This window comes from Ambystoma mexicanum, chromosome 7q, assembly GCF_040938575.1.
Source record: "Ambystoma mexicanum isolate Mex_15411 chromosome 7q, UKY_AmexF1_1, whole genome shotgun sequence".
Lineage (NCBI taxonomy): Eukaryota > Metazoa > Chordata > Amphibia > Caudata > Ambystomatidae > Ambystoma > Ambystoma mexicanum.
The window spans coordinates 305,233,786-305,256,088 of record NC_090941.1 but is presented as its reverse complement, the minus strand read 5'-3'; the positions used below and the strand labels follow the sequence as shown (position 1 = coordinate 305,256,088).

Genomic DNA, 22,303 nt, shown 5'->3' with positions numbered 1-22,303 from the left:
AATTGAAGCCTTACGGTCTGTTTGCCACAGCGAAAGAGAGAGGGGCTTCCTTGGTGCCTTTAGAGTAAGTGAGTTAGTGCCTGAGAATAGAGAGGGAAGGGGCTCTGGGTTTTTAAGGTTGGAGGATGTACAGTTAACGAAAGAGCGGCTGTGCAATTTTTTAAGGCAGTCCAAGACCGATCAGAAGGGAAAAGGAAGGACATTCACCCTCTATAACAAACAGGGGAGCATATGGTGAACTTGGTTGGAAAAGGGTAAAGCAAGGGTTGGACACAGAGCAGTAACAGCACCTTCAGAACTATTTTTTCGCAAACTTTGTTTGCAGTGTTTTGAGTTTGTTATGTTGTGAAAATAAATCTGCGGCCTTTTTATGCCAACAAAGAAAACATGTCTCATTCTGCACCTTTCCTGGGTGGGCTATCAAAAGGGGCGAGTAGAATGAGCAAGTGTGTTGGTACAAAGATGGACAAATCCCCAGGTTATATGTATGCAGCCCTCCTTTCAAAACCGGAGAGATGGAGTAAACTTTAAAATGGGCGCGCGCGTGTCTTTTAAAAAATTCCGATCAAATCCAATCAATCATTTGCAGTTGCGTGTTGGCCTCTGCGCCAGTCAGAAGCCTAACATTACTAACTGGGAGCAATGGAACACAGAGCCAAAAGATTTCTGCTGGGCTCTGGGTCTCTAAGCCTAACACTGTTAGTCTATCTTTTATTTCCAATACTACACAGCGCACGCTCACTTGATACATTTTAGGATTTGCAAAAAGTAGACATTTAATACTGGCACACATTGAATGTAAAGGTTTAAACCTCAGCAAACCTATTGCAAGAAATCCAATTGTCCTATTTCCACAATAACAAACTTCGGTTGCTATTCACGTTTCCTGCTGAGTTCAAAATGCCTCATTCCAATGCAAAATAAACTCCCACATTTCAGATAACACAAAGAAACTCATATACGTGCTTAATGATAAACACCAGTCCCTTCACTGTCCTCTTCCCGGGGTTCAGTCGACCAATAACCCTGCTGTGTTACTTTAACTCATCCTGCTCCAAGTCTTTCACTCCTACACCAAAAGCTCAGTGCAGAATATTCAGCAAAACGGACAGAAATTAAAACACACAATTACAAGAGATTATTATAATAGCAGTACTCAACAAACACACTTTAAACAAGGGAAAAAAACTCTTCTGAAAAGCTGTCACAACCAGGAACTCTTCGGAACATCGACAGCAGAGACAAAGAATTCCAGCTTGGAGCCCGTGAGCGCGGTTGGCAGGTAATTGTGCCTCTTCCACCTGCCTGTGGCGGAATCCGTGGTCCCCCTGCCCCTGGTTAGCCTCGCTGCCTCCCTCTCCATCCCCGCACCCATTTCCTGATTGTCGGTCCCTCCCGCCTCCTGTTCCCGCCCACCCCCTCCCATTGGTCCTTTGAGATCAAGGCCGGCGAGTGTATTGATTCGTCTGCCTTGCACCAGCTCCTTTCCAGCTTGGAGCCCGTGAGCGCGGTCGGCAGGTAATTGTGCCTCTTCCACCTGCCTGTGGTGGAATCCGTGGTCCCCCTGCCCAGCCTCGCTGCCTCCCTCTCCATCCCTGCACCCATTTCCTGATTGTCGGTCCCTCCCGCCTCCCGTTCCTGCCCACCCCCTCCCATTGGTCGTTTGAGATCAAGGCCGGCAAGTGTATTGATTCGTCTGCCCTGTGCCAGCTCCTTTCCAGCTTGGAGCCCGTGAGCGCGGTCGGCAAGTAATTGTGCCTCTTCCACCTGCCTGTGGCTGAATATGTGGTCCCACTGTCCCTGGTTAGCCTCGCTGCCTCCCTCTCCATCCCCGCACCCATTTCCTGATTGTCGGTCCCTCCCGCCTCCCATTACCACCCACCATCCCTCCAGCCCGCGTCCACCCGCTCCCTCTTCCTGCTTTCCCCTTCCCTCCCACCTCCCGAACCCGCCCAGGCCAGCTCTGATTGGCCCATCCGCACTTCATCATTGGTCCTCCCAGGGCAGCCCTCTGCCCGGCAGCCCCCTGTGGCTAAATGCCCCAAGGCCAAGGGCGGCTCCAACCGAGGCGGCTCCAGGAGGTGTCAGCAGGTGTACGCAGGGGAAACCAGTGGCCAGCCGTCAACCAGCAACTACAAGGACCTGTAAGGTAGGAGTGGCCTGGGTCAGGATTAGAGCAACTACTCTACCCCAGACCCCGAGCCACTTACCAAACCCAAAGCAAATAAAAACTATTGCATTGTATGATGTTTAGGTTGCACTGATAGGCCTCTCTCCCACTATACAGGTCTCTCAAAGTTAACAGGGGTTCTGTCTCCTAATTGCATTGTATGATGTTTAGGTTGCACTGATAGGCCTCTCTCCCACTATACAGGTCTCTCAAATTTAGAAGGGGCTCCGTCCCCAAGCTGCATTATATGAGGTTCAGACCGCACTGATAGGCCGCTCTCCCACTATAGAGGTCTCTTAAATCTAGCAGGGGCTCCGTCCCCAAACTGCATTGTATGAGGTTCTGACTGCACTGACAGGCCTCTCTCCCACTATACAGGTCTCTCAAATTTAACAGGGGTTCTGTCTCCTAATTGCATTTTTATGATGTTTAGGTTGCACTGATAGGCGCCTCTCCCACTATACAGGTCTCTCAAATCTAGCAGGGATTCTGTCCCCAAACTGCATTGTATGAGGTTCTGACTGCACTGACAGGCCTCTCTCCCACTATACAGGTCTCTCAAATTTAACAGGGGTTCTGTCTCCTAATTGCATTTTTATGATGTTTAGGTTGCACTGATAGGCGCCTCTCCCACTATACAGGTCTCTCAAAGTTAACAGGGGTTCTGTCTCCTAATTGCATTGTATGATGTTTAGGTTGCACTGATAGGCCTCTCTCCCACTATACAGGTCTCTCAAATCTAGCAGGGATTCTGTCTCCTAATTGCATTGTAGGATGTTTAGGTTGCACTGATAGGCCTCTCTCCCACTATACAGGTCTCTCAAAGTTAACAGGGGCTCTGTCCCCAAACTGCATTATATGAGGTTCAGACTGCACTGATAGGCCTCTCTCCCACTATACAGGTCTCTCAAATTTAACAGGGGTTCTGTCTCCTAATTGCATTGTATGATGTTTAGGTTGCACTGATAGGCCTCTCTCCCACTATACAGGTCTCTCAAAGTTAACAGGGGTTCTGTCTCTTAATTGCATTGTATGATGTTTAGGTTGCACTGATAGGCCTCTCTCCCACTATACAGGTCTCTCAAATTTAGAAGGGGCTCCGTCCTCAAACTGCATTATATGAGGTTCAGACCGCACTGATAGGCCGCTCTCCCAATATACAGATCTCTCAAATCTAGCAGGGGCTCTGTCCCCAAACTGCATTTTATGAGGTTCAGACTGCACTGATTGGCCTCTCTCCCACTATACAGGTCTCTCAAATTTAACAGGGGTTCTGTCTCCTAATTGCATTGTATGATGTTTAGGTTGCACTGATAGACGCCTCTCCCACTATACAAGTCTCTCAAATCTAGCAGGGATTCTGTCCCCTAATTGCATTGTAGGATATTTAGGTTGCACTGATAGGCCTCTCTCCCACTATACAGGTCTCCCAAACTGAATCATATGAGGTTCAGATTGCACTGATAGGCCTCTCTCCCACTATACAGGTCTCCCAAATTTAGAAGGGGCTCCGTCCCCAAACTGCATTATATGAGATTCAGACTGCACTGATAGGCTTCTCTCCCCCCACTATACAGGTCTCTCAAATCTAGCAGGGATTCTGTCTCCTAATTGCATTGTAGGATGTTTAGGTTGCACTGATAGGCCTCTCTCCCACTATACAGGTCTCCCAAACTGCATCATATGAGGTTCAGATTGCACTGATAGGCCTCTCTCCCACTATACAGGTCTCTCAAAGTTAACAGGGATTCTGTCTCCTAATTGCATTGTATGATGTTTAGGAATGCACTGATAGGCCTCTCTCCCACTATACAGGTCTCTCAAATCTAGCAAGGGCTCTGTCCCCAAACTGCATTATATGAGGTTCAGATTGCTCTGATAGGCCTCTCTCCCACTATACAGGTCTCTCAAATCTAGCAGGGGTTCTGTCTCCTAATTGCATTGTGTGATGTTTGGGTTGTACTGATGGGCCTCTCTGCCACTATGCAGGTCTCTCAAATTTAGCGGGGGCTCCCTCCCCAAATTACCGTGTAGGATGTTCAGACTGCACTGATAAGCCTCTCTCCCACTGTGCGGGTCTCTCAAAGCTCAACGGGGGCTCCGTCTCCAAACTGCACTGTGTGGTGCTTGGATTGCGCTGGTGGACGTCTCTCCCCACTGTGCAGTTCTCTCAAACGTAGCAGGGGCCTTGTCCCCGAACGGCACTGTGTGATGTTTAGATTGCACTGACGGGACTCTCACCCACTATACAGATCTCTCAAATAAACTGACTAGTTCAGCACTCTACCAATCCCAGAAACCCACCACTACCTAACCCAACTAAATCCCATACCAGCAGACCGTTAAAACCCTAACCCCGCCCCCCACCGACAGTGCACCCTTAGGAAACATACCCTACCCACCGACGGAAACAACACTGAACCAGAGAACACCCCAGCGTATCCAGAGAAGGAAAACCGAGGTCACTGCGACCGCACAGCACAGCATAGAGGACCAACTACCATACCACACCTGCACCCAGACTGGAAAATGGCCCGTACCAGAAAAGGACGCCGAGAAAGAGAACAAGATCGTGCAACAAGAGACACAAACACACAACACCGACAGAACCCACAAGAACAGCCACATTGGAAGAAAACATGCCTAAAACAGCCACAACTGGAATAAAAACCACAAGAGAAAAATCCTTATACCTCACACCTTACCTCGCAACAACCACGGTACACCGACACCCCAACACGGAAACCTCAAAACATGCAAAGAATTTCCTGATACACGCGGAAAAAAGACGGGGCACTCAACAAGAGAGTGGGAGGGCTCCTACCCCATTACCCCTTACATTACAAGAACAGAGGGGCAACATCGATCTCCACTACATCCCGCACAATACGGCAAAGTACCAACAACCAGCAACGCCACCTCCCACCCAACAATCGGACCCATTGAAGAAACTACCGCTGATCATCATCCGAGGAGCATCACAGCAGAAACACCAAGACTAATCAGCCCTGTTATCAACCTACTAGACCGCTTCATTGAAGAATCAGCTGTCGCCGTTCTTCATCCTGCCGACATCAATGAGGAAACTCCACGAACAGACAATTACAAACTCGAGCAACAAATAACCTCAAAACAAAATCTCACCCAGAGAATCCACTGTAATTAAATAAAGGCAAGGTCAATGTCCAAACACTCAACAGAAATATACGACCTCCTGTCAGAAGGAGGCATAGACATCGTATTTGTAACCGAAACATGGCTAGACGACAACTACAAGATCACCCTCAACAACTGCCTGCCTGAAGACTTCAAATGCATCCAAACAAACAGAAAATCTAAAAGAGGGGGGGACTAGCGATCATCCACAAGGAACAACTGGGCATGGAAATGGAAGATCCACTAAACATCGATAAATGGGAATACTTAATACTACGACTTTCAGCAAACCCTAAAACCCACCTGAATTTCATACTGATATACAGACCACCAACCTACGATGCGACTTTCGTAGACGCTTTCACGGAAGCAATCACCACCCTAGCCATCAAGTACAATCATCTGATCATCCTCAGAGATTTCAACATCTGGTTCGACGAAGAACCCACAACCACACAAAAATCCTTAACCGCCCAACTAGCAGCCATGAACCTACAACAACAAGTCAAAGGAGAAACCCACTCAGCAGGGCACACACTTGACGCAATCTTTGCCAACAAGGATCTTGTCACCACGGCACCCCCAATTCAAATACTTTGGAGCACCACCTCATTATTCCGTTCATAATCACAACCGCCGCACCGACAAAAAAGCAACAAGAAAAGCAACCCATCATGATGAAAAGAAATTGGAGAACCATTAAAAACTCCAACCTAACCGAGCTCCTAGAACTCAGCAAACCACAAGCATCAACCGTGGAAGAAGCAGACCTAGACAAAAAAGTTGCCCTACTTCATACCTGGATCGCAACAACCCTGGACGACATCGCCAAAGAAAAGCCCTTCACCCCATCACGCAAGAAAACTACAGAAAAATGGTTCACCCCACTACTCAAAGCCATGAAAAGGAAAAACCGAAAACTAGAATCTGAATGGAGGAACAACAACACCACCGCAAACAAATTGAAATTCCTACAACAGATCCGCGCATATAAAAAGGAAATACAAAAAGCGAAGAGGAAACATTATGACAACCGAATCTTCAGAGCACCAAATGCTCAAAAAGAACTATTCAAAATCATAAACGAAATAAAAAACCCACAGGCCTGCAACAACACGCCAATACCATCGACGAAACTTTGCGAGGACCTTGGAGACCACTTCAAAAACAAAATAACCTCCATCCAATACACCATACAAAACAGACCAAGCGTTCAAAGCTCAAACCCCACCGACACAGAAGAGGAACACGCAAACAAGCTACGAAACTTCCCAGAAATATCAGTTGAGGCTTTCGTCAAACTGGCAAAACAAAGCAACAATTCGGGCTCTCCGGAAGACCCCTGCCCCCCGGACATATACAAAACAATTCTCGAACAAGGAACCCCCATGGAATACCACAGAAAACTCCTCAACCTCTCAATCTCAACAGGTAAAGTACCGCAGGCCTTCAAATCGGCTTACATCAAGCCGCTACTCAAAGACACAACAGGAGACGTAGAGGACTTATCTAACTACAGACCCATCTCCAACAAACCCTACATAGCCAAACTACTAGAAACATTTGTCTACCAAATAACCCAAGAATTCATAGAAGAGCATTGCCTACTAGACCAGGCACAAGTTGGCTTCAGACCTATGAGAGGAACAGAATCGGCTCTCCTCTCAATATGGGACGACCTAAAAACAAACGCAGACTCAGACAACAGCACCGCCCTGATTCTCCTTTATCTGTCTGCAGCCTTCGACACTGTCAACCACGCCATCCTCATAAAGAGATTAGAAGGAGTAGGGATAACAGACACTGCCCTACTATGGATCAAATCCTTCCTAACAAACAGAACAGAAACAATATGGATGAAACCTTGTAAATCCAAACCCAGAGTCTCCACGTGCAGAGTGCCACAAGGATCATCCTTCTCCCCGCTTCTATTCAACATCTACATGTACCTATTAATCAAACTCATCAAAAAACACGGCCTCACATGCTACAACTACGCCGACGATACTCAAATAATCTTCAACATACAAGACACCCGAGAAGAAAACACCACACTAGAGAATTGCCTTTGTGACATATTCAACTGGATGAACCTCAACCATCTCAAAATCAACCCGGGCAAAACAGAGATAATGATTGTTTCAAAAAGGGAGGAGACATCAACTACATCCCCTGGCCAAGAGAACTCGGCACCATGCCAGAACCATCTTCAACTGCAAAAAACATAGGGGTACTGATGGATAACAACCTCACTCTGGAGCCACAAGTAAACTCGGTAATCAAGAAATGTTTCTTCCTCCTGCGAGCAGAAAAAAGGATCCTACCGTTCCTGTCATTCGCCAACAAAACACTTACCATCATCGCTCTGATCATGTCCAGAGTACACTATGCCAATAGCCTATACCTGGGCATGCCCGAACGACTTCTAAAAAAACTGCAACGCATACAAAATGCAGCAGCCAGACTCCTCCTCAACCTACCCAGAAGAGAACACATCACACCAGCGCTAAAAATACTACACTGGCTACCAATGAAACAACGAATAAAGTTCAAGGCCATGTGCATCACACACAGAGCAATACACAAACACAGCGCAGAATTCCTAAGCGACAAACTACGCCTACACCAACCAACAAGAACACTAAGATCAAGCACCAACATACGCCTGGAACCAAAAACCTACAACAGAAAAAAACTCGGAGGATTGTCCTTCTCTCACCAGGCAACCAAAACCTGGAATGGCCTACCTAAGAATATACGGAATACAACAAACCACCTAGCATTCAGGAAACTCCCCAAATCATGGCTCTTCAAAGCGTAACCACAGCAGAGACGCACCAGAATGCCCAGACATTAAAACAATGACGAAAATAACTCCAACCTCGACCACTCTCAAATTGGACAAACACTCAAACCAAATAACCAACCACTCGACAGAGCATAAGACATCATGGAAAATAGCCACAAAGGAAGGCTGCAGAAACTGTCCACATACCTAGACCCAGACAAAAGCCCCAAGTAACTCCCCCACTCGTACTTACCGGACAAATATATCCAGACCGGCAGACGCATCTGGATAGACGTTGGCCTGCGTCGCATCTGGATAGGATCGATTGAAGGACACGCCCAGAAAACGTGAATGCTAACATGTGCCATACCTAGAATTGTGAACATCGGCCTGCGTGGCGCACAGATGGAGTTGTGAATGTTAGCATGCCCACACCTGGACGGGTCTCTAGACACTAGCCTGCGCTGCATCTGGATGGGGGTGTGAGGGTTGGCATGACCACACCTGGATGGAGTCCTAATCATTGGCCGGCGCCGCGTCTAGATGGGAATGTGAAGGGCCAACAGGTGTCACACTCAGACAGAACTACGAATGTTAGCATGGTAAATGTCAGGTAACCCACTAACCAATATAAGCTCAAACTCTGCATGCTTATCTAACTCAAAAACTCACACAACCATCTCTCGCACAACAAGCCGCACGCACTTCACAACACTGCAACAACACATAAGCCGGAACAACAGCACACGCGGACTGACTCTGATCCGATACCCGCACCAAAGCTCAGCACCCGGTGTATACTGAGTGGAAGCTGCCAACAGAACACCACTCCTCTCACTATCCTACTCCCTTCTTTACCTTACTAACCCATCCCACCTTTATCGTTCACAGATCCGCCTGAGCGCCTGGGGACCAATTCCGTTGGTGACGGTGCGCGGTACAAATACCTTTAACATTTAACATTTAACATTTAACATGTAATCTACACATGGAGAATTCACTTTCAACAAATCAGAAGACCAGGAACTACAGTTAAAGGGGCGAGGGCATATCACATTTGTCAGATCCCTTGTCTAATAACTGGATTTTGGCCACTAGGTGACGTTAAAGCGTCACCGATGAACCAAAACTAAAAGCCAAAGGGAGGGACATCCCATAATGAGCTGACTGGAGGAAGTGGATCCGTGGTGTGGATCTAGGACAGCAACGTACTGCTCTCCGGTTATTTTGAGCGCTCATAGACCAGGGGAATGGCAGCAGTGCATAGATTGACTATGCCAGCTGGGCATGGTGAGAGTTGTAGTCCAAAACCTGTGGAGAGCCAAAGGTTGCAAACTCCTCTTCTAGCTGGTGGTGGATGGTGTGAGGGTGCCCTTAAATGGGGAGGCAGGAGGAGGGCCATTACTGGAGGGAGCCATAACGATGTGAAGACGGGCAAAATAACAGCCTCAATTACAACACATTACATTTACCTGAGGAAGGCAGCAGTATTTAAAGAGCTTCTCATCATTTTGGAAATGTTGTAGTCTCGCAACTGTTTTTTCGTCTGTTGAAAACTTTGACTTTGCAAATGCCACATCTTTCATAATTATCAACCCGGGAATAGACACTTCTTTTTTACAGATCCTTACAAACTCCTCCCTGGAAGAAAAAACATATTTTCATGTTTACAGTTATCTCAGTGTTTAGTTATGCATCCAGTGAGCACCATTCGTGGTTTTGGGGTGCAAGGATAGAAAACTGTGAGAGAGATGACAGGGACAGAAAAACTGATTACAAGCAGCTGCTCATCTTTTCAGGAAGCCTGGGCCCTCACTACGGAAACTGTGCACAAGTGAAAGTGAGAAACATATTCATTTAATGCATTCTTTAACCAAGGCAATGTTTCCCAGAGTAAGCAAACTGATGTATTAGCACTTGGGCAAACATCACCCTGATAGCTTACGGGCAGTTTTGCAGAAAGTTTGCACTGGTCGAGGTGCAAGTAACAGTAGGGAAAAAATGGTCTCCGTGCAAAAAACATACTCTTTCAGACAATTTTTGCACTAGGGCAGATGACTTTGACTGGGCCAAACACTGCCCCATGTAAAATTGCATTGTACTTTTTTTGTGTTCTTTGCCTTCGGGTAATTTTTGCCCTATTGCTAATTACACTTGCAACGGTTAAAAATATCGATAATAGCACCTTACTGTACTGCATTTCAGTTCTAAGAAGCACAGCGTTTGTTTGCTTTAGTCGGCTCGAGAGAACAACAGTCTAAATGTATTTCAAAATTAAGCTGTTTTCATAAATTACATACAAGTTTTGTGTGTATGTAAATTGCGTCACATCCTGATCATAGTAAATGTTACTACAGTGTAATGTGCAGATGTCGAACGGTCATATGCCAGTAGTGAGTACACTATTATGTGAGCTAAGGTGTCCTAGCACACCCAGGGATCGTATCTCTCCAACTCTGAAATCTCTTCATTGGATCGCAGTGGTGGCAAGGATCAAGTTCAAGACCCTCTGCATTGTCCACAAGGCTTTCTGGGGCCTGGGTCCGCACTACCTACAATTCTCTCTTCCTAAGTATCTCACTTCTGGAGCGCTCCGCTTATCCACCTCCAACTATCAGAGGGTCTGTCGCTTTTCCAAGCAAAGAGTGGGGGCAGATCTATTTCTTGGGCTGGGGCTTCCCTCTGTAACAGCCTCCCTGCCTCTCTCAAACTTGAGAAGAACCATCAGTAGTATACTATGATACCTTTCCTCATCAAACTAGCCTTGACAGGTTTCCACACCCCTTTAGGGTGGGATATCTGGTCCCTATGATGTCATATCCTGGGCGTGGTCCCTTTGGGTTTCCCCCGGAAGTTCTGCCTGGGCAAAATCCTGCCCCGGAAGTGATGTAGGTGTGTTTAACAGGCCCTGGGTCCTTAGTGGGGGTGTCCCACTAAATGTGACATCATGGGGGCTAGCAGGAAGGTCCCCCCAAGGGTGGGGGCCCAAGGGGGCTTCCCGCAGATGCCACCACCCCTCAAACCCAAGCGCCACACTTCCGGATCTTTGTGGATGAAAAAACGGGATGCCCCAGCGGGGGCCCCTACAAAGACCTGGAAGTGTGACGTTGGGATTTGAAGGGTGGGGGTCGTGGAGATGTTTGAGCGGCGGCCATCTTTAGGGGGTGTGGTTTGTAGGGTGTATATATACAGCTGGGTTTTTGGCTGTAGGTACAAGCCAATCCTGAGGACAGGGGTGAAACTCAGATTAAACAGCATCAGCGCGTACGGGCAGGTGCGGTAAGGTATACATAAGATTGAAGCTTTGGGTGTTGACCAGGGGTGGCTGTGTTAAAGAGGGTCTTTAGTATAGTGCTGCAGGGTGTCAACAGTTATAATAAGACAGGTAAGAATTAGAAAAAAACGAAAAAGAAAACATTCGAAAATATATTTGTAACTATATAAAAATGGAAAATTATGAAATATTAATTTTTAAACCTCATATTTTTATGACTGTTAAAAATTTATCTTTTTGTAACCATACATAATAAATGAAAAATAGGGATTTTTTTTAAATAATCAGATTTTTATGATTATTAAAAATTTATATTTCATAATTTTCCAATCGATTATGCTGGGGAGAAAACATTTTTTTTTAAATTATGAATAATAATATTCATAAGAAATGATGGGCTGAGGGGTCTGAGTCTGACAGGCTTGTGACGCAAGGTCCAGGGGCTCTGCAAGGGTCAGGTTGTGGTGCCTGAGCCATCAGTGGAGGTCTCTGTCCGTTTCAAGGCACTCAGGCTGCAAAATGGCATGCACAAGGGTCTGCGCAATCCATGTTCACCCCACACCCCTGCCAGCCTTATATATCGAGAGAGAGAGCTCAAAAGCAGCTGTTGGGCCCAGCCACGTGGTAGCTGGAATTCAACAGGAAGAGACCCTATGATGAATTGCGTAGCCCTGAGAGCAGCCAATGTACCACACCTGTTCCTGTGGGCTGGGTCCCCTCCGGCACTCCCCCTCCTCCCCCCAACACCTCCTCCACATGCTGGGGGGGGGGTGGAAGTACATTGCTCGGAGCACAGCTGATGCACCTCACTGGTTCCTGTGGTCTGTGGCCGCTCCAGCACTTCCCCTCCTCCCCCCAACACCCCTCCACATGCTGGGGGTGGAAGTACAGAGCCCAGAGCTCAGCTGGTGCCCCCCACCAGTTCCTGTGGGCTGAGTTCCCTGCAGCACTTCTCCTCCTCACCCAACACCCCCTCCACATGATGGGAGTGGAAGTACAGAGCCCGGAGCTCAGCTGATGCCCCAACACTTGTTCCTGTGGGCTCAGACCCCGACAGCACTTCCCCTCCTCCCCCAACACCCCCTCCACATGTTGGGGTTGGAAGTACATAGCCAGGGGCTCTGCTGATGAACCCCATCTGTTCCTGTGGGCTCAGACCCCGCCAGCACTTCCCCTCCTCCCCAACACCCCCTCCACATCTTGGGGGTGGAAGTACATAGCCAGAGGCTCTGCTGATGCACCCGACCTGTTCCTGGGGGCTGAAGGCCCCCTCCACCACTTCCCCTCCTCCCCCAGCTTTTGGAAGGGTTTCTGAGGGAGGCGGGGTAGTTCTGGAGGGGGCCTCAGCCCCCAGGAACAGGTGTGATGCATCAGCTTGAATTGCCCGCTGACAAGGCAAGCAGCTATAGTCGCAAAACACCGGGGGGAGGTACAAGGTCCTGAATGGCCAAAGGTGTTTAGCTACCGGGTTAATTAGCATCTGCTGGCAAAAGACCGCCAAATTTAAAAGTCTATAAGTGCTGTGGGCTGTTTAGACAAGATCTCTTCCAATCGCTGTGAATTTGTGTGAAGCAGTCCTGAAGCTGACAGAGAAAATGCCTAGTCAGACCAGCTTGCAAGTAAGGGGACCTTTCTAATGTATGCATAGATGTAGCACAGGGTATACTTAAGTAGAACAAGCTATGCTAATTCTTTTTATTCATTGCTTCCAGGAAATCTATCCAGACCTTTCACTGGGGGATGGGTTAGAATGTATCCAAGTTACAGGTAATAGTTGATATGTCTCTGTGTTTAAATATATATAGATTACTATGTTTGGTTGTCAGGGTTGTGGTAAAAAAGGGGTGGGTAGCCCTATGTGTTTAAATTTATATGTAACCCTTGAAATGCAACAGCCCGGCCATTTTTCTTATTTAAAAAACGAAAATTTTCAGGCTGCTGCATTTCAAGGGTGACACGTGTTATTGTATGTGCATCCCTTAAAACACGGCTGCTTTTATGGATATGTGCTTTTTTAAAAAATGTATTTGGTTGTTAATGTTTAAAAGGTCCATTTAAGGGCTCTTAATGGCCCCTGCGCTGTAAAGACCCTTGTGGTCTTTTTGTTTTTAAATAGCATGGGGCTTGGTGTGGCCGTGTGCGTGCCCCCAGTGCTGCCGTAGACTCTGCCTATAAAGCAGCCGGGTGCTAAGTGTTGTGGGCGAGCCCGTGCCTCGGGCTGCCCTGTACTAACACGCACGCACACTCAATCACTGAGACCGGACACATACGTCTGTGCTTTCCAGGGTCCCAGCGGCAACTGCAGCACGGACGTTCTTTATTTAAAACACGCATGCGCGACCCAAAACGAGGCTCGCGCATGCATCGTTTACACTTACGACGCCACATCCCTTTTTTTCTTTAATCAAAACAAACTTGCATTAACACAACAGTGAAAACATGTACACAACAGCTGGACCCAACACGGGTCGATGACCTGACTCAGATATCGGCTCAGTCCCCTGAGTCCAGGACATAGACTGTGAGACGAGTCGGCGGTCTGCGATCATGTCGCACAGGATATCGGCTGCCGCTCTGGGGAACCACACCGGGGCTCTTGGCACACGGCAACACATTCAGCGGGGGATTCGCTGCGGGGCCCTCAGACCCCGTTTCCGATGAGGTTCCGTCGTCGGGGTCGGCGCCCTCACAGGGAATGTCCATTTTTTTGAAAAACGATCGATTGCGAGTGACAGTCCCTCGTTCAAAAATGATCGATTGGCAGTGACAGTTTCCCTTCAGGTCTGCGATTCCTCACCAACACTGAATCACCTACGGCCAACTCCTTGTTTTGCAGGCCCCTCCTCGTGCTCTCCTTCCTGTTGCGTGCAGCTCGCTCCTCCCGGCCCTTCTCATTGTCGATGACCCCAGGCTCCCGGCCTTCAATCTCGGGTATCAAACCCCTCGGACAGCGTCCAAATAAAGCTTCTGCTGGGGTGACCCCCATCGACTGGTGGGGCGTGGTTCTGTATTCCCTTAGGAACTCGACCAATTTCTGCTGTAGGTCATCTCCTCCACTTGCCGATATTCTGAACACTTTGTTCAGGGTCTGCATGAGTCTTTCAGCCTCCGCATTGGCCTGAGCCCAGAGGGGCGAGACCTTCCGATGTTGGATGCCCCGTTCTTTCAAATACTGAGCAAACTGGCTACCCGTGAATGGGGGTCCATTGTCCGAACATAAAATCTCGGGAAAGCCATGCGCTGCAAACATTCTGTCTAGCGCCCGGGTGGTGTGGTCGGTTGCTGTTGACTCCACCACCTCCACCTCGACCTCCGGGTACCTCGACCACTGGTCGACCACCGCCAAAAAGTACATGCCCCTGCCTGTCTATCCGAAGTCGGCATGGACGGTGCCCCACGGCTTCTCACTCCTTTCCATGGAGCAGATGGGCGGAGCCCTATCTAGAGGACTCGCCGCTTGGCACGGTAGGCACCTTTTCACGTCCACTTCCACCAGGCTTTCCAGATCCGGGAACCATACTTTAGGCCTGAGCCTCGCCTTTGTCTTGGTGACTCCCTGATGCCCTGTATGGGCCAATTCCAGGACGCGGTTCCTCAGGGCATGTGGAATGATGATCTGCCTTCCCTGCAGTGGTAGACCGTCGTCCGATATCGACAGTTCATCCCTCACCCTCCAGAGTGCCTAAAGGTCCTTCTGAGCCCTCGCTTCCCGCCTGGAATTGGTCTGGAGCACCTCTTTCCAGTCACCACTTCTCACAGCCGCCTTGATGATTTGAAATACTTCATCCGTAGATGACTCCTCAGCCACAGTGACCCAGGGACAGAGCAACAGGCATCACGCTCTCTACGTGACACACCAACTCTTGGCAGTCCAATACCTCACTGGGACCTTTTGCCCTCTCGTAGTTCGGGTGGTGAGAGAGGTAATCTGCAGGATTGTTGGTCCCTGGCCTGTATGCCAGCTTCTTCCTGTACTCGATAAGCGCCAGCATCCAGCGCTCTATCCTTGGGGGAGGTTTTGACGACACCCCCGCTAGGATGGGCAGGAGCAGCTTGTGGTCAGTCACGACCGTAACAGGCTTGCCCAAAATGAACAGACGAAAATGATGGCAACCCCACAGAATGGCCAACGCCTCCCTCTCAATTTGCGAGTAGCGTGTTTCAGTGTCCGTGAGGGCCTTACTCGCGTATGCGATGGGGCGCATGTCGCCTCTATTGTCAGCCTGCATAAGAACAGCCCCGAGTCCCACTGGGCTGGCATCAACGACAATCTCTGATTCTGCGGTGGGGTCAAAATACGCCATCGTGTCTCGATCAGAAAGGGCTCTTTTGATTTACTGAAACGCCTCCTGCTCTCTCCTGTCCCACACCCAGGTGGCCTCATTTTTGGTCAGTGCTCTGAGGGGCTCCGACAGGGACGCCAGCCCCCTGATAAATCGCCCGCAGTAGTTAACCATCCCCAGGAAACTACGTACCTCCGTGGGGGACTGGGGCGCCACTGCCTCGCGGATGTCCTTGACTTTTTCAGGATCGGGCGAGACGCCGCTGGCACGAAAGATGAAGCCAAAGAAGCCAATTCTGTCCTTGAAAAACGTGCACTTTTCGCGGTGCAAAGTGAGCCCCAATTCGCTCAATCGCCGCAGAGTGAGTTCGAGTCTTTTCATGTGTTCAGCCTTGGATTCAGCAAAAACCAAAATGTCATCACGCATATTTAGTACGCCTTTCAACCGTGCCAGCGCTCCCCTGATGGCATTTTGAAAGACCTCTGCCGCAGATGAAATGCCAAAACACAGGCATTTAAATTGGTAGAGGCCCTCGAGCGTGGTAAATGTCGTAATATATCTGGAATCTGGGTGGAGCTCTAGCTGGTGATAGCCCGACCTCAGATCCAATTTCGAGAATACTCTGGCCCCTTCTAGTTCTCCCACAATGTCATCAAGGGTCGGTGTTATATGTCTCTCCCGTTTAATGGCGGCATTCGAGAGGCGCATGTCTACGCAGATGCGTACCGCCCCCGGCTGCTTTGGCTTAGGGGCCACCACAATGGGCGAGACCCAAGGCGTCGGCCCTTCCACCCTCTCAATGATGTCCATTTCTACTAACAGTTGAAGCTCCTTCTCGACTTGCCCCCTAAGATGGAACGGGATTCGTTGATGCTTGAGGGCCGTGGGCCGGATGGTGTCATCAATGTGCAACCACACTGGGGGAGCCTTCAGCTTGCCCACTCCCTGAAAGATGCCAGAGAACTTGGCCACCAGTTGATCTATGTCCACCTGGTAAACTTCAAGAGCAAAGTGTACAATGTCCAACGCCTCCGACGCCGCGCAGCTGAGCAGTGAGTGTGGGCTGACATCGGTGATGAAAAATCAGGCTTTGATGGTCTTGGTCCCCTTGGTAACGGGTGCCACAAACACCCCTTGAATGGGAAGTGGGGTATCGCATCCAAACGTGAAAATATTCGCCGTGGACACATCCAATGGTGGTGGTCCCGGGATCGCCTTGTAGTGGTCGGTGGCAAGCATGCAAACAGAGGCTCCTGTGTCTATCAGTACTTGTTTAGGAACACCTTGAATGTCTACAACACACTTGGGCTGCCTCTTTTTCCGTGCACCTGTCGCGAGATTGGAAATAAAGAACCCCTCTTCTTCCTCCTCTTCCTATTCCGCAATGTTGAGTCGTTGGGCGTCTTGCTCCAAAGTCGCAATGCTACGTTGCCTCCTAAAACCACCGCCACTCGGCCTTGCCGGTCCTCTTTGCGTGGCAACCGGTGCAGGGGCTCGACACATCCTGGCATAGTGTCCATGACCATTGCACCTGCCACGGACTCTCAATTTGGCGGGACAGTCCTCGGAGTGGGGCAGGTCGTACCCGCAGTACTGGCAAATGGACGCCAACCCATGCGCTGGAGCAGCATCTTGGCGTTTCTGGCTCCATCGAGTCTTCGACGACGCTTGCCTCCCCACCGCAAATGCCTCTTCGGACTTGCCAGGGCGTACCGCGCGTCCATCTTTGCCCCTCTCGACTCTGCCAGCTCATATACTCTGCCATTGTCTAGAATTTGGACCAGAGTCAAACCTGGCTCCCGCAGTACCTGTCTGCGCAGCATGCCCGAGCTGCACCCTTGAATTACTTGATTCCGGTCCATGACTTCTTCATTGTCCCACCTGCAGGTAGTAGCCATCTGCCGCAGGTGTGTGCAGTACTGGTCAAGTGATTCCTCCTCCCGCTGTTTTTCGCCACAGAAGAGAAATCTGTCGAAGTCCACATTAGACAAAGGAATGAAATAGTTCTTGAGGGCCGTTTTAACAGCATCGTACGTCACCACTTGCAAGTTCAAAGACTCATAAATGCTGAGGACGTCCATCCCTGCCGAGTAGAGCAGTGTCACCCTCTTGGCATCATTATTGGTCTCTCCAGTCGCAGTGAAATACATATCTAACTATTTTATCCACAGCAACCATTTAGGGACCAATTTTGAAGGGGGACCCAAAGTGTCGAATACTTGCATCGGTAGTAATGAACCCTGTTGTCTGCGCACCACCGTTTGCGCTGCCGTTGCTTCTCCGTCACTGTCCGTCACCTTCACAGGTCGCACAGGAACCTCAAAATAAGGTTAGAGGCCGCAAACCTGACTTGGACAGATCATTGACGTAACTGGTTGACTGAGCAGTGGTGGTACCGTGTTGTGCCGATGCTCTGGTGCCTGGCTGCGCTCTGTGCTTAGGTGGCCATCCTGTCACCAAGAATCCTCTGGTCACAGGTTGTGCTGCAGTCCTCTTGAGTGGGAGAACTGCGGGACTTCCAAGAATTGGGTGTTCTGCTATCCCTTAGCACGTGGGCAGCGCACAAGCACCCTCTCGGGCCGCTACTGCCTCACGCACTAAAGATAACGTGATCGCCATCGCTCGCGTCAGATTCGGGAAGCACAGAGAAGAAAACTGCCATTGGTACGTGTCAACGTTCCCTCCGTTGGCTCCCGCCTCGTCGCCAATGTTGTGGGCGAGCCCATGCCTCGGGCCGCCCTGTACTAACACACATGCACACTCAATCACTGAGACCGGACACATACGTCTGTGCTTTCCAGGGTCCTGGCGGCAACTGCCGCACGGATGTTCTTTATTTAAAACGCGCATGCGCGACACAAAACGAGGCTCGGGCATGCGTCGTTTACACTTACAACGCCACACTAAGGATTACAAACGGGCCGTACATTCAGAAAGGATCCCGTTTATAATCCTTAGCACCCGGCTGTTTATAGCTCCATATTACAGACAGACCGTCTCTAGCGTCGGGTTACAACCCGCTTCGGGAGACGGTCTGCCTGTAAAATTCCTTTTTGAAAGCAGGCGCAGGCATCGTGTATTACACGCAGCCCGCGCTGTCTTTTAAACGCCTTAACAGAAGGCTTGGGTGCCCCGTTGTTAATGCAGTTTAAAAGCCAGAGTGGGGATCGTGTAATACGCAAGGCCCCCTCTGGCTTTTAAAATGCATTAACAAGGGGCACCCGATCTGTCTGTTAATGCATTTAAAAGGCAGAATGGGCCTAGTGTATTACACGATGCCCGCTCTGCCTGTTAAACTGTATTAACAACGGGTAACCCGCTGTTAATACATTTTAATTTTTATTTTTTAAAGTTGGTGCTGGGCTCGTGTATTGCACGCAGCCCGTTCTGGTTTTTAAACTGCATTAGCAGACGGTTCGGGTGATCCGATCCGTCTGTTAATGCAATTTAAAAGCCAGAGCGGGCTGCGTGCAAGACCCGAGGCTCGTTCTGGTTTTTAAAATGTATTAGCAGACAGATCGGATTGGGTGATCCGACCTGCCTGCTAATACAGTTTAAAAGCCAGAACGGGACTCGTGTAATACACGGTGACCGCTCTTGCTTTGTGCCCGTGTGTACATTGAGGAGCACATGTACGTCTGAGCACCCTTAACGGGTCTGATAATTTGACGTATGGCTTCCTGAAAAATCTCCGCAGCAGACGAGATACCGAAATTCAGTCTGCGGTACCGGAATAGGCCATCATGTGTCGCAAATGTTGTGATGACTCGAGAGTCAGGGTGAAGCTCCAGCTGATGATAGCCCTGCACCAGGTCGAGCTTGGAAAACATCTGGGCGTTGTTCAACTGCACAATCATGTCTTCTATGCATGGACCCGGGTGTCTCTCCCGCTGGATAGCCGTGTTGGCCACCCTCATGTCCACACATAGACGGATTTTCCCACCTTCTTTCGGTACGACCACCAGGGGGGAAACCCATGGGGTTGGGCCCGTTGCTGGCTCAATAATGCCGTCGGAGAGTAATTGCTGTAGAGCCTCGGACACTGCCTCTTGGAGGTGAAACCCGACCCGTCTGGGGTGTTGCGGCACTGGGCGTACCAGCGGGTCGATGTGTAGCTTGATGGGAGGGGCTCTGAGTTTTCCCAATCCAGTACACAGCTTTGGGAATCTTTCCATTATGTAGTCTTGTGTGATTAGGTTCTGGTTTCGAACGCATGCTATTGTGCTAATTGAGTCCTTCGGCTTGCTTGAGGTTGCGTTAATGGTATCACCTGCTTTCACGTGTATCTCGATCAGACCCAGGCGGGATGCTGTATGGTAGCTGATAAGGCATCTACTCCTGGTGAGCGAGCGAATGACGTGGATGGTGGTGTCCACCTGTCGTCCATTTAGGAGAAACCGTTGAGCGAATTGTCCCACCGTCTGCAGAGGGGTAGCAGCGCCCCACTGGAAGATTCTTGAATGTGACGGGGTAAGCTGTGGTGGGTCTGACATCCTGCCGTAGTCCTGCTCGCCCATGATGTTCACGGTGGCGCCAGAGTCGATCATGAACTGGAATTGGTAATTTCCCATCTTGATCGGGATTTTTGGGGCTTCGCGTGCCTCTTCGTTGTCAAGAATGAGATTGACGAACTCGTCCTGGTCATATGGATCATGCGGCGCATTGTAGGCTGCCTCTTGATCTTCGTGATAGAATGCCTCCGGCCTTTGTTCCATGGGGGGGTTTTCGTATTCATCCATGAACTGTCTGGGCTGGTCCACCTGGTCTGGTTGCACGTAGTATCCCTGCATTTGGTATTCATCGATTGCTCTGACATATCGTCTCTGGTTTTGCCCTTGTTGGTACTGCCTCGGTTGATTGTATTGTGAAGGTGGCGGCCGAAACGGCGTTCTGGCGGGTGCTTGTGGACGCATCAGGGGAAATGGTATGCCCTCCCTGCATACAGAGTGGAAATGCCCCTCTCTTCCGCAGTTCGTGCACCGTTGGGATAATGCTGGGCACGACCCGGAGTGTGGGAAGGACATCCCGCACCGATAGCACTGTCTTTGCTGGCGCGGGGTTGGTGCCCCTGGTGCTCTATATTGTTGTGGTCCTCTGTCGCCTTGTCGAGGCGGCTGTATGGCGCCTATGAGTTCATTGGTGTCTTGTTTGGGGTTATTTGTGTTGCTCATGGATGAGGCTTGTGCATCCACTCTCTCGTGTATGCGAGCGAGTTCGCTCACTTCGGGGATGGTGAGAGGCTTTTTCAAAAGTTGTTTCTTGAGTGCAGGAGAGAGACAACCTTCTATCACTCTCAGCCGTATTGCTTCTTCTAGGGAGAAAGCGTCGAACTGGCAGTTGGCACCTTTCACTCTTAGGCGCGTTATGAACTCATCAACAGTCTCGTGTGGCAGCTGGGTGCATTTGTTGAACAGATATCTCTCATAGTCTCGGTTGACTTCGATGATGAGTAGCTTGTCCAGGGCCTTAATCAGGTTGGGGAAGGTGCCTTGTTCTGCCATCGGGATTGTTTTTACTACAGTCTTGATTTCACCCCCCACGAGGTTGAGAAAGATGTCCCTTATGTTGGGGGAGTCACCATCGCCGGACCCCCGCACAAAATGGTGGAAATCTTCCATCCAGTCAGTCCACCTGGGACCTTTTGTCGCTTGAGGCGTCATGGTGAATGGCGGGGGCAGCCTCAGCTGTATTGATTTTGCTGCGCGCACAGGCTGCGGGGACCCAGGATTGGATCCCTGGACACTCATGTCGTCAGGAGATGAGACCTCTGGGATCTTCAGGCGGTGTGTGGTTCTGGGGACACGGGCGTGTATCAGCGCACTCACCCAAACGTGCGGCGGCAGGTCCGGCTATGGGCCTTTAACGGTGAGAGGTGGCTCACAGACGTCGCTGGCGTGGTCCGTGGCAGAGGGCTGGAGCAGCCGCAGGCATGCGTGAGCAGTGGGGGCCGCCTGGCGTGGAGGATGCGGTACACACGCGTTTGTTGAAGTAAATGAGAAAAAAAAATTTTTTTTTTTTTTTTTTTTTTTCTTCAGCCGCGGCCTTGTATGCGGAGGAGGAAGCGCGGCGGGTCCGCGGCCGCCCGCGCGCGAGCACTGGCGGGTAGCTGCACCTAGCGCCACGGAAGGAGGAGCAGGAGGAGGAGGCTCCGCGTGGTTCCCTGCACGCGAGCCGGGACGCGGCGGACTGCCGCTGGAGGACTCCGGTGTGCGAGGAACAGCCTCGTCACCAATGTTGCCGAGGTCGCGGCACATGAAAGGACGCACACACGGAGGTGTAACATAAACCTCTTTATTCTTCGCTTCCCTTCTAGTAACTGGCGCCCTACGCGCCTTTCCCACAAAACCCCACTTCCCCGCTCCCACGTCACGCTGGCGCTCCGCCTCCCCAACGGAGGGGGCCGAGTGCCCTTAACTCATGGAGTGCTGGGTAACAGCATGTGGCAAAACATTCAAATCCGTAAGTGGGTGACAATTAAAGTCCTAGATGCTGCAGATCTCTATATCCGGATAAGGAACGACTGAAAAAAGTTATGTCTCCAGTTTCAAAATGTGTGTAATGCACTAGTAATTCATGCCCTTTATTGACCAGTGATGTAGCCATGTTTGGAGATGATGCTAAAGAGTGAACAT

General features: G+C 49.9%; 1 protein-coding gene across 1 annotated transcript in view; it reads right to left on the bottom strand.

The window, feature by feature from the left end:
- Positions 1-22,303, bottom strand: part of LOC138528040 (phytanoyl-CoA dioxygenase, peroxisomal-like) — a 432,880-nt gene that overhangs the window by 318,397 nt on the left and 92,180 nt on the right. The window contains exon 4 of the mRNA XM_069639473.1: positions 9,587-9,755. Within this exon, the coding sequence (XP_069495574.1) occupies positions 9,587-9,755 (169 nt within the window). The remainder of the gene's footprint in view (positions 1-9,586; positions 9,756-22,303) is intronic.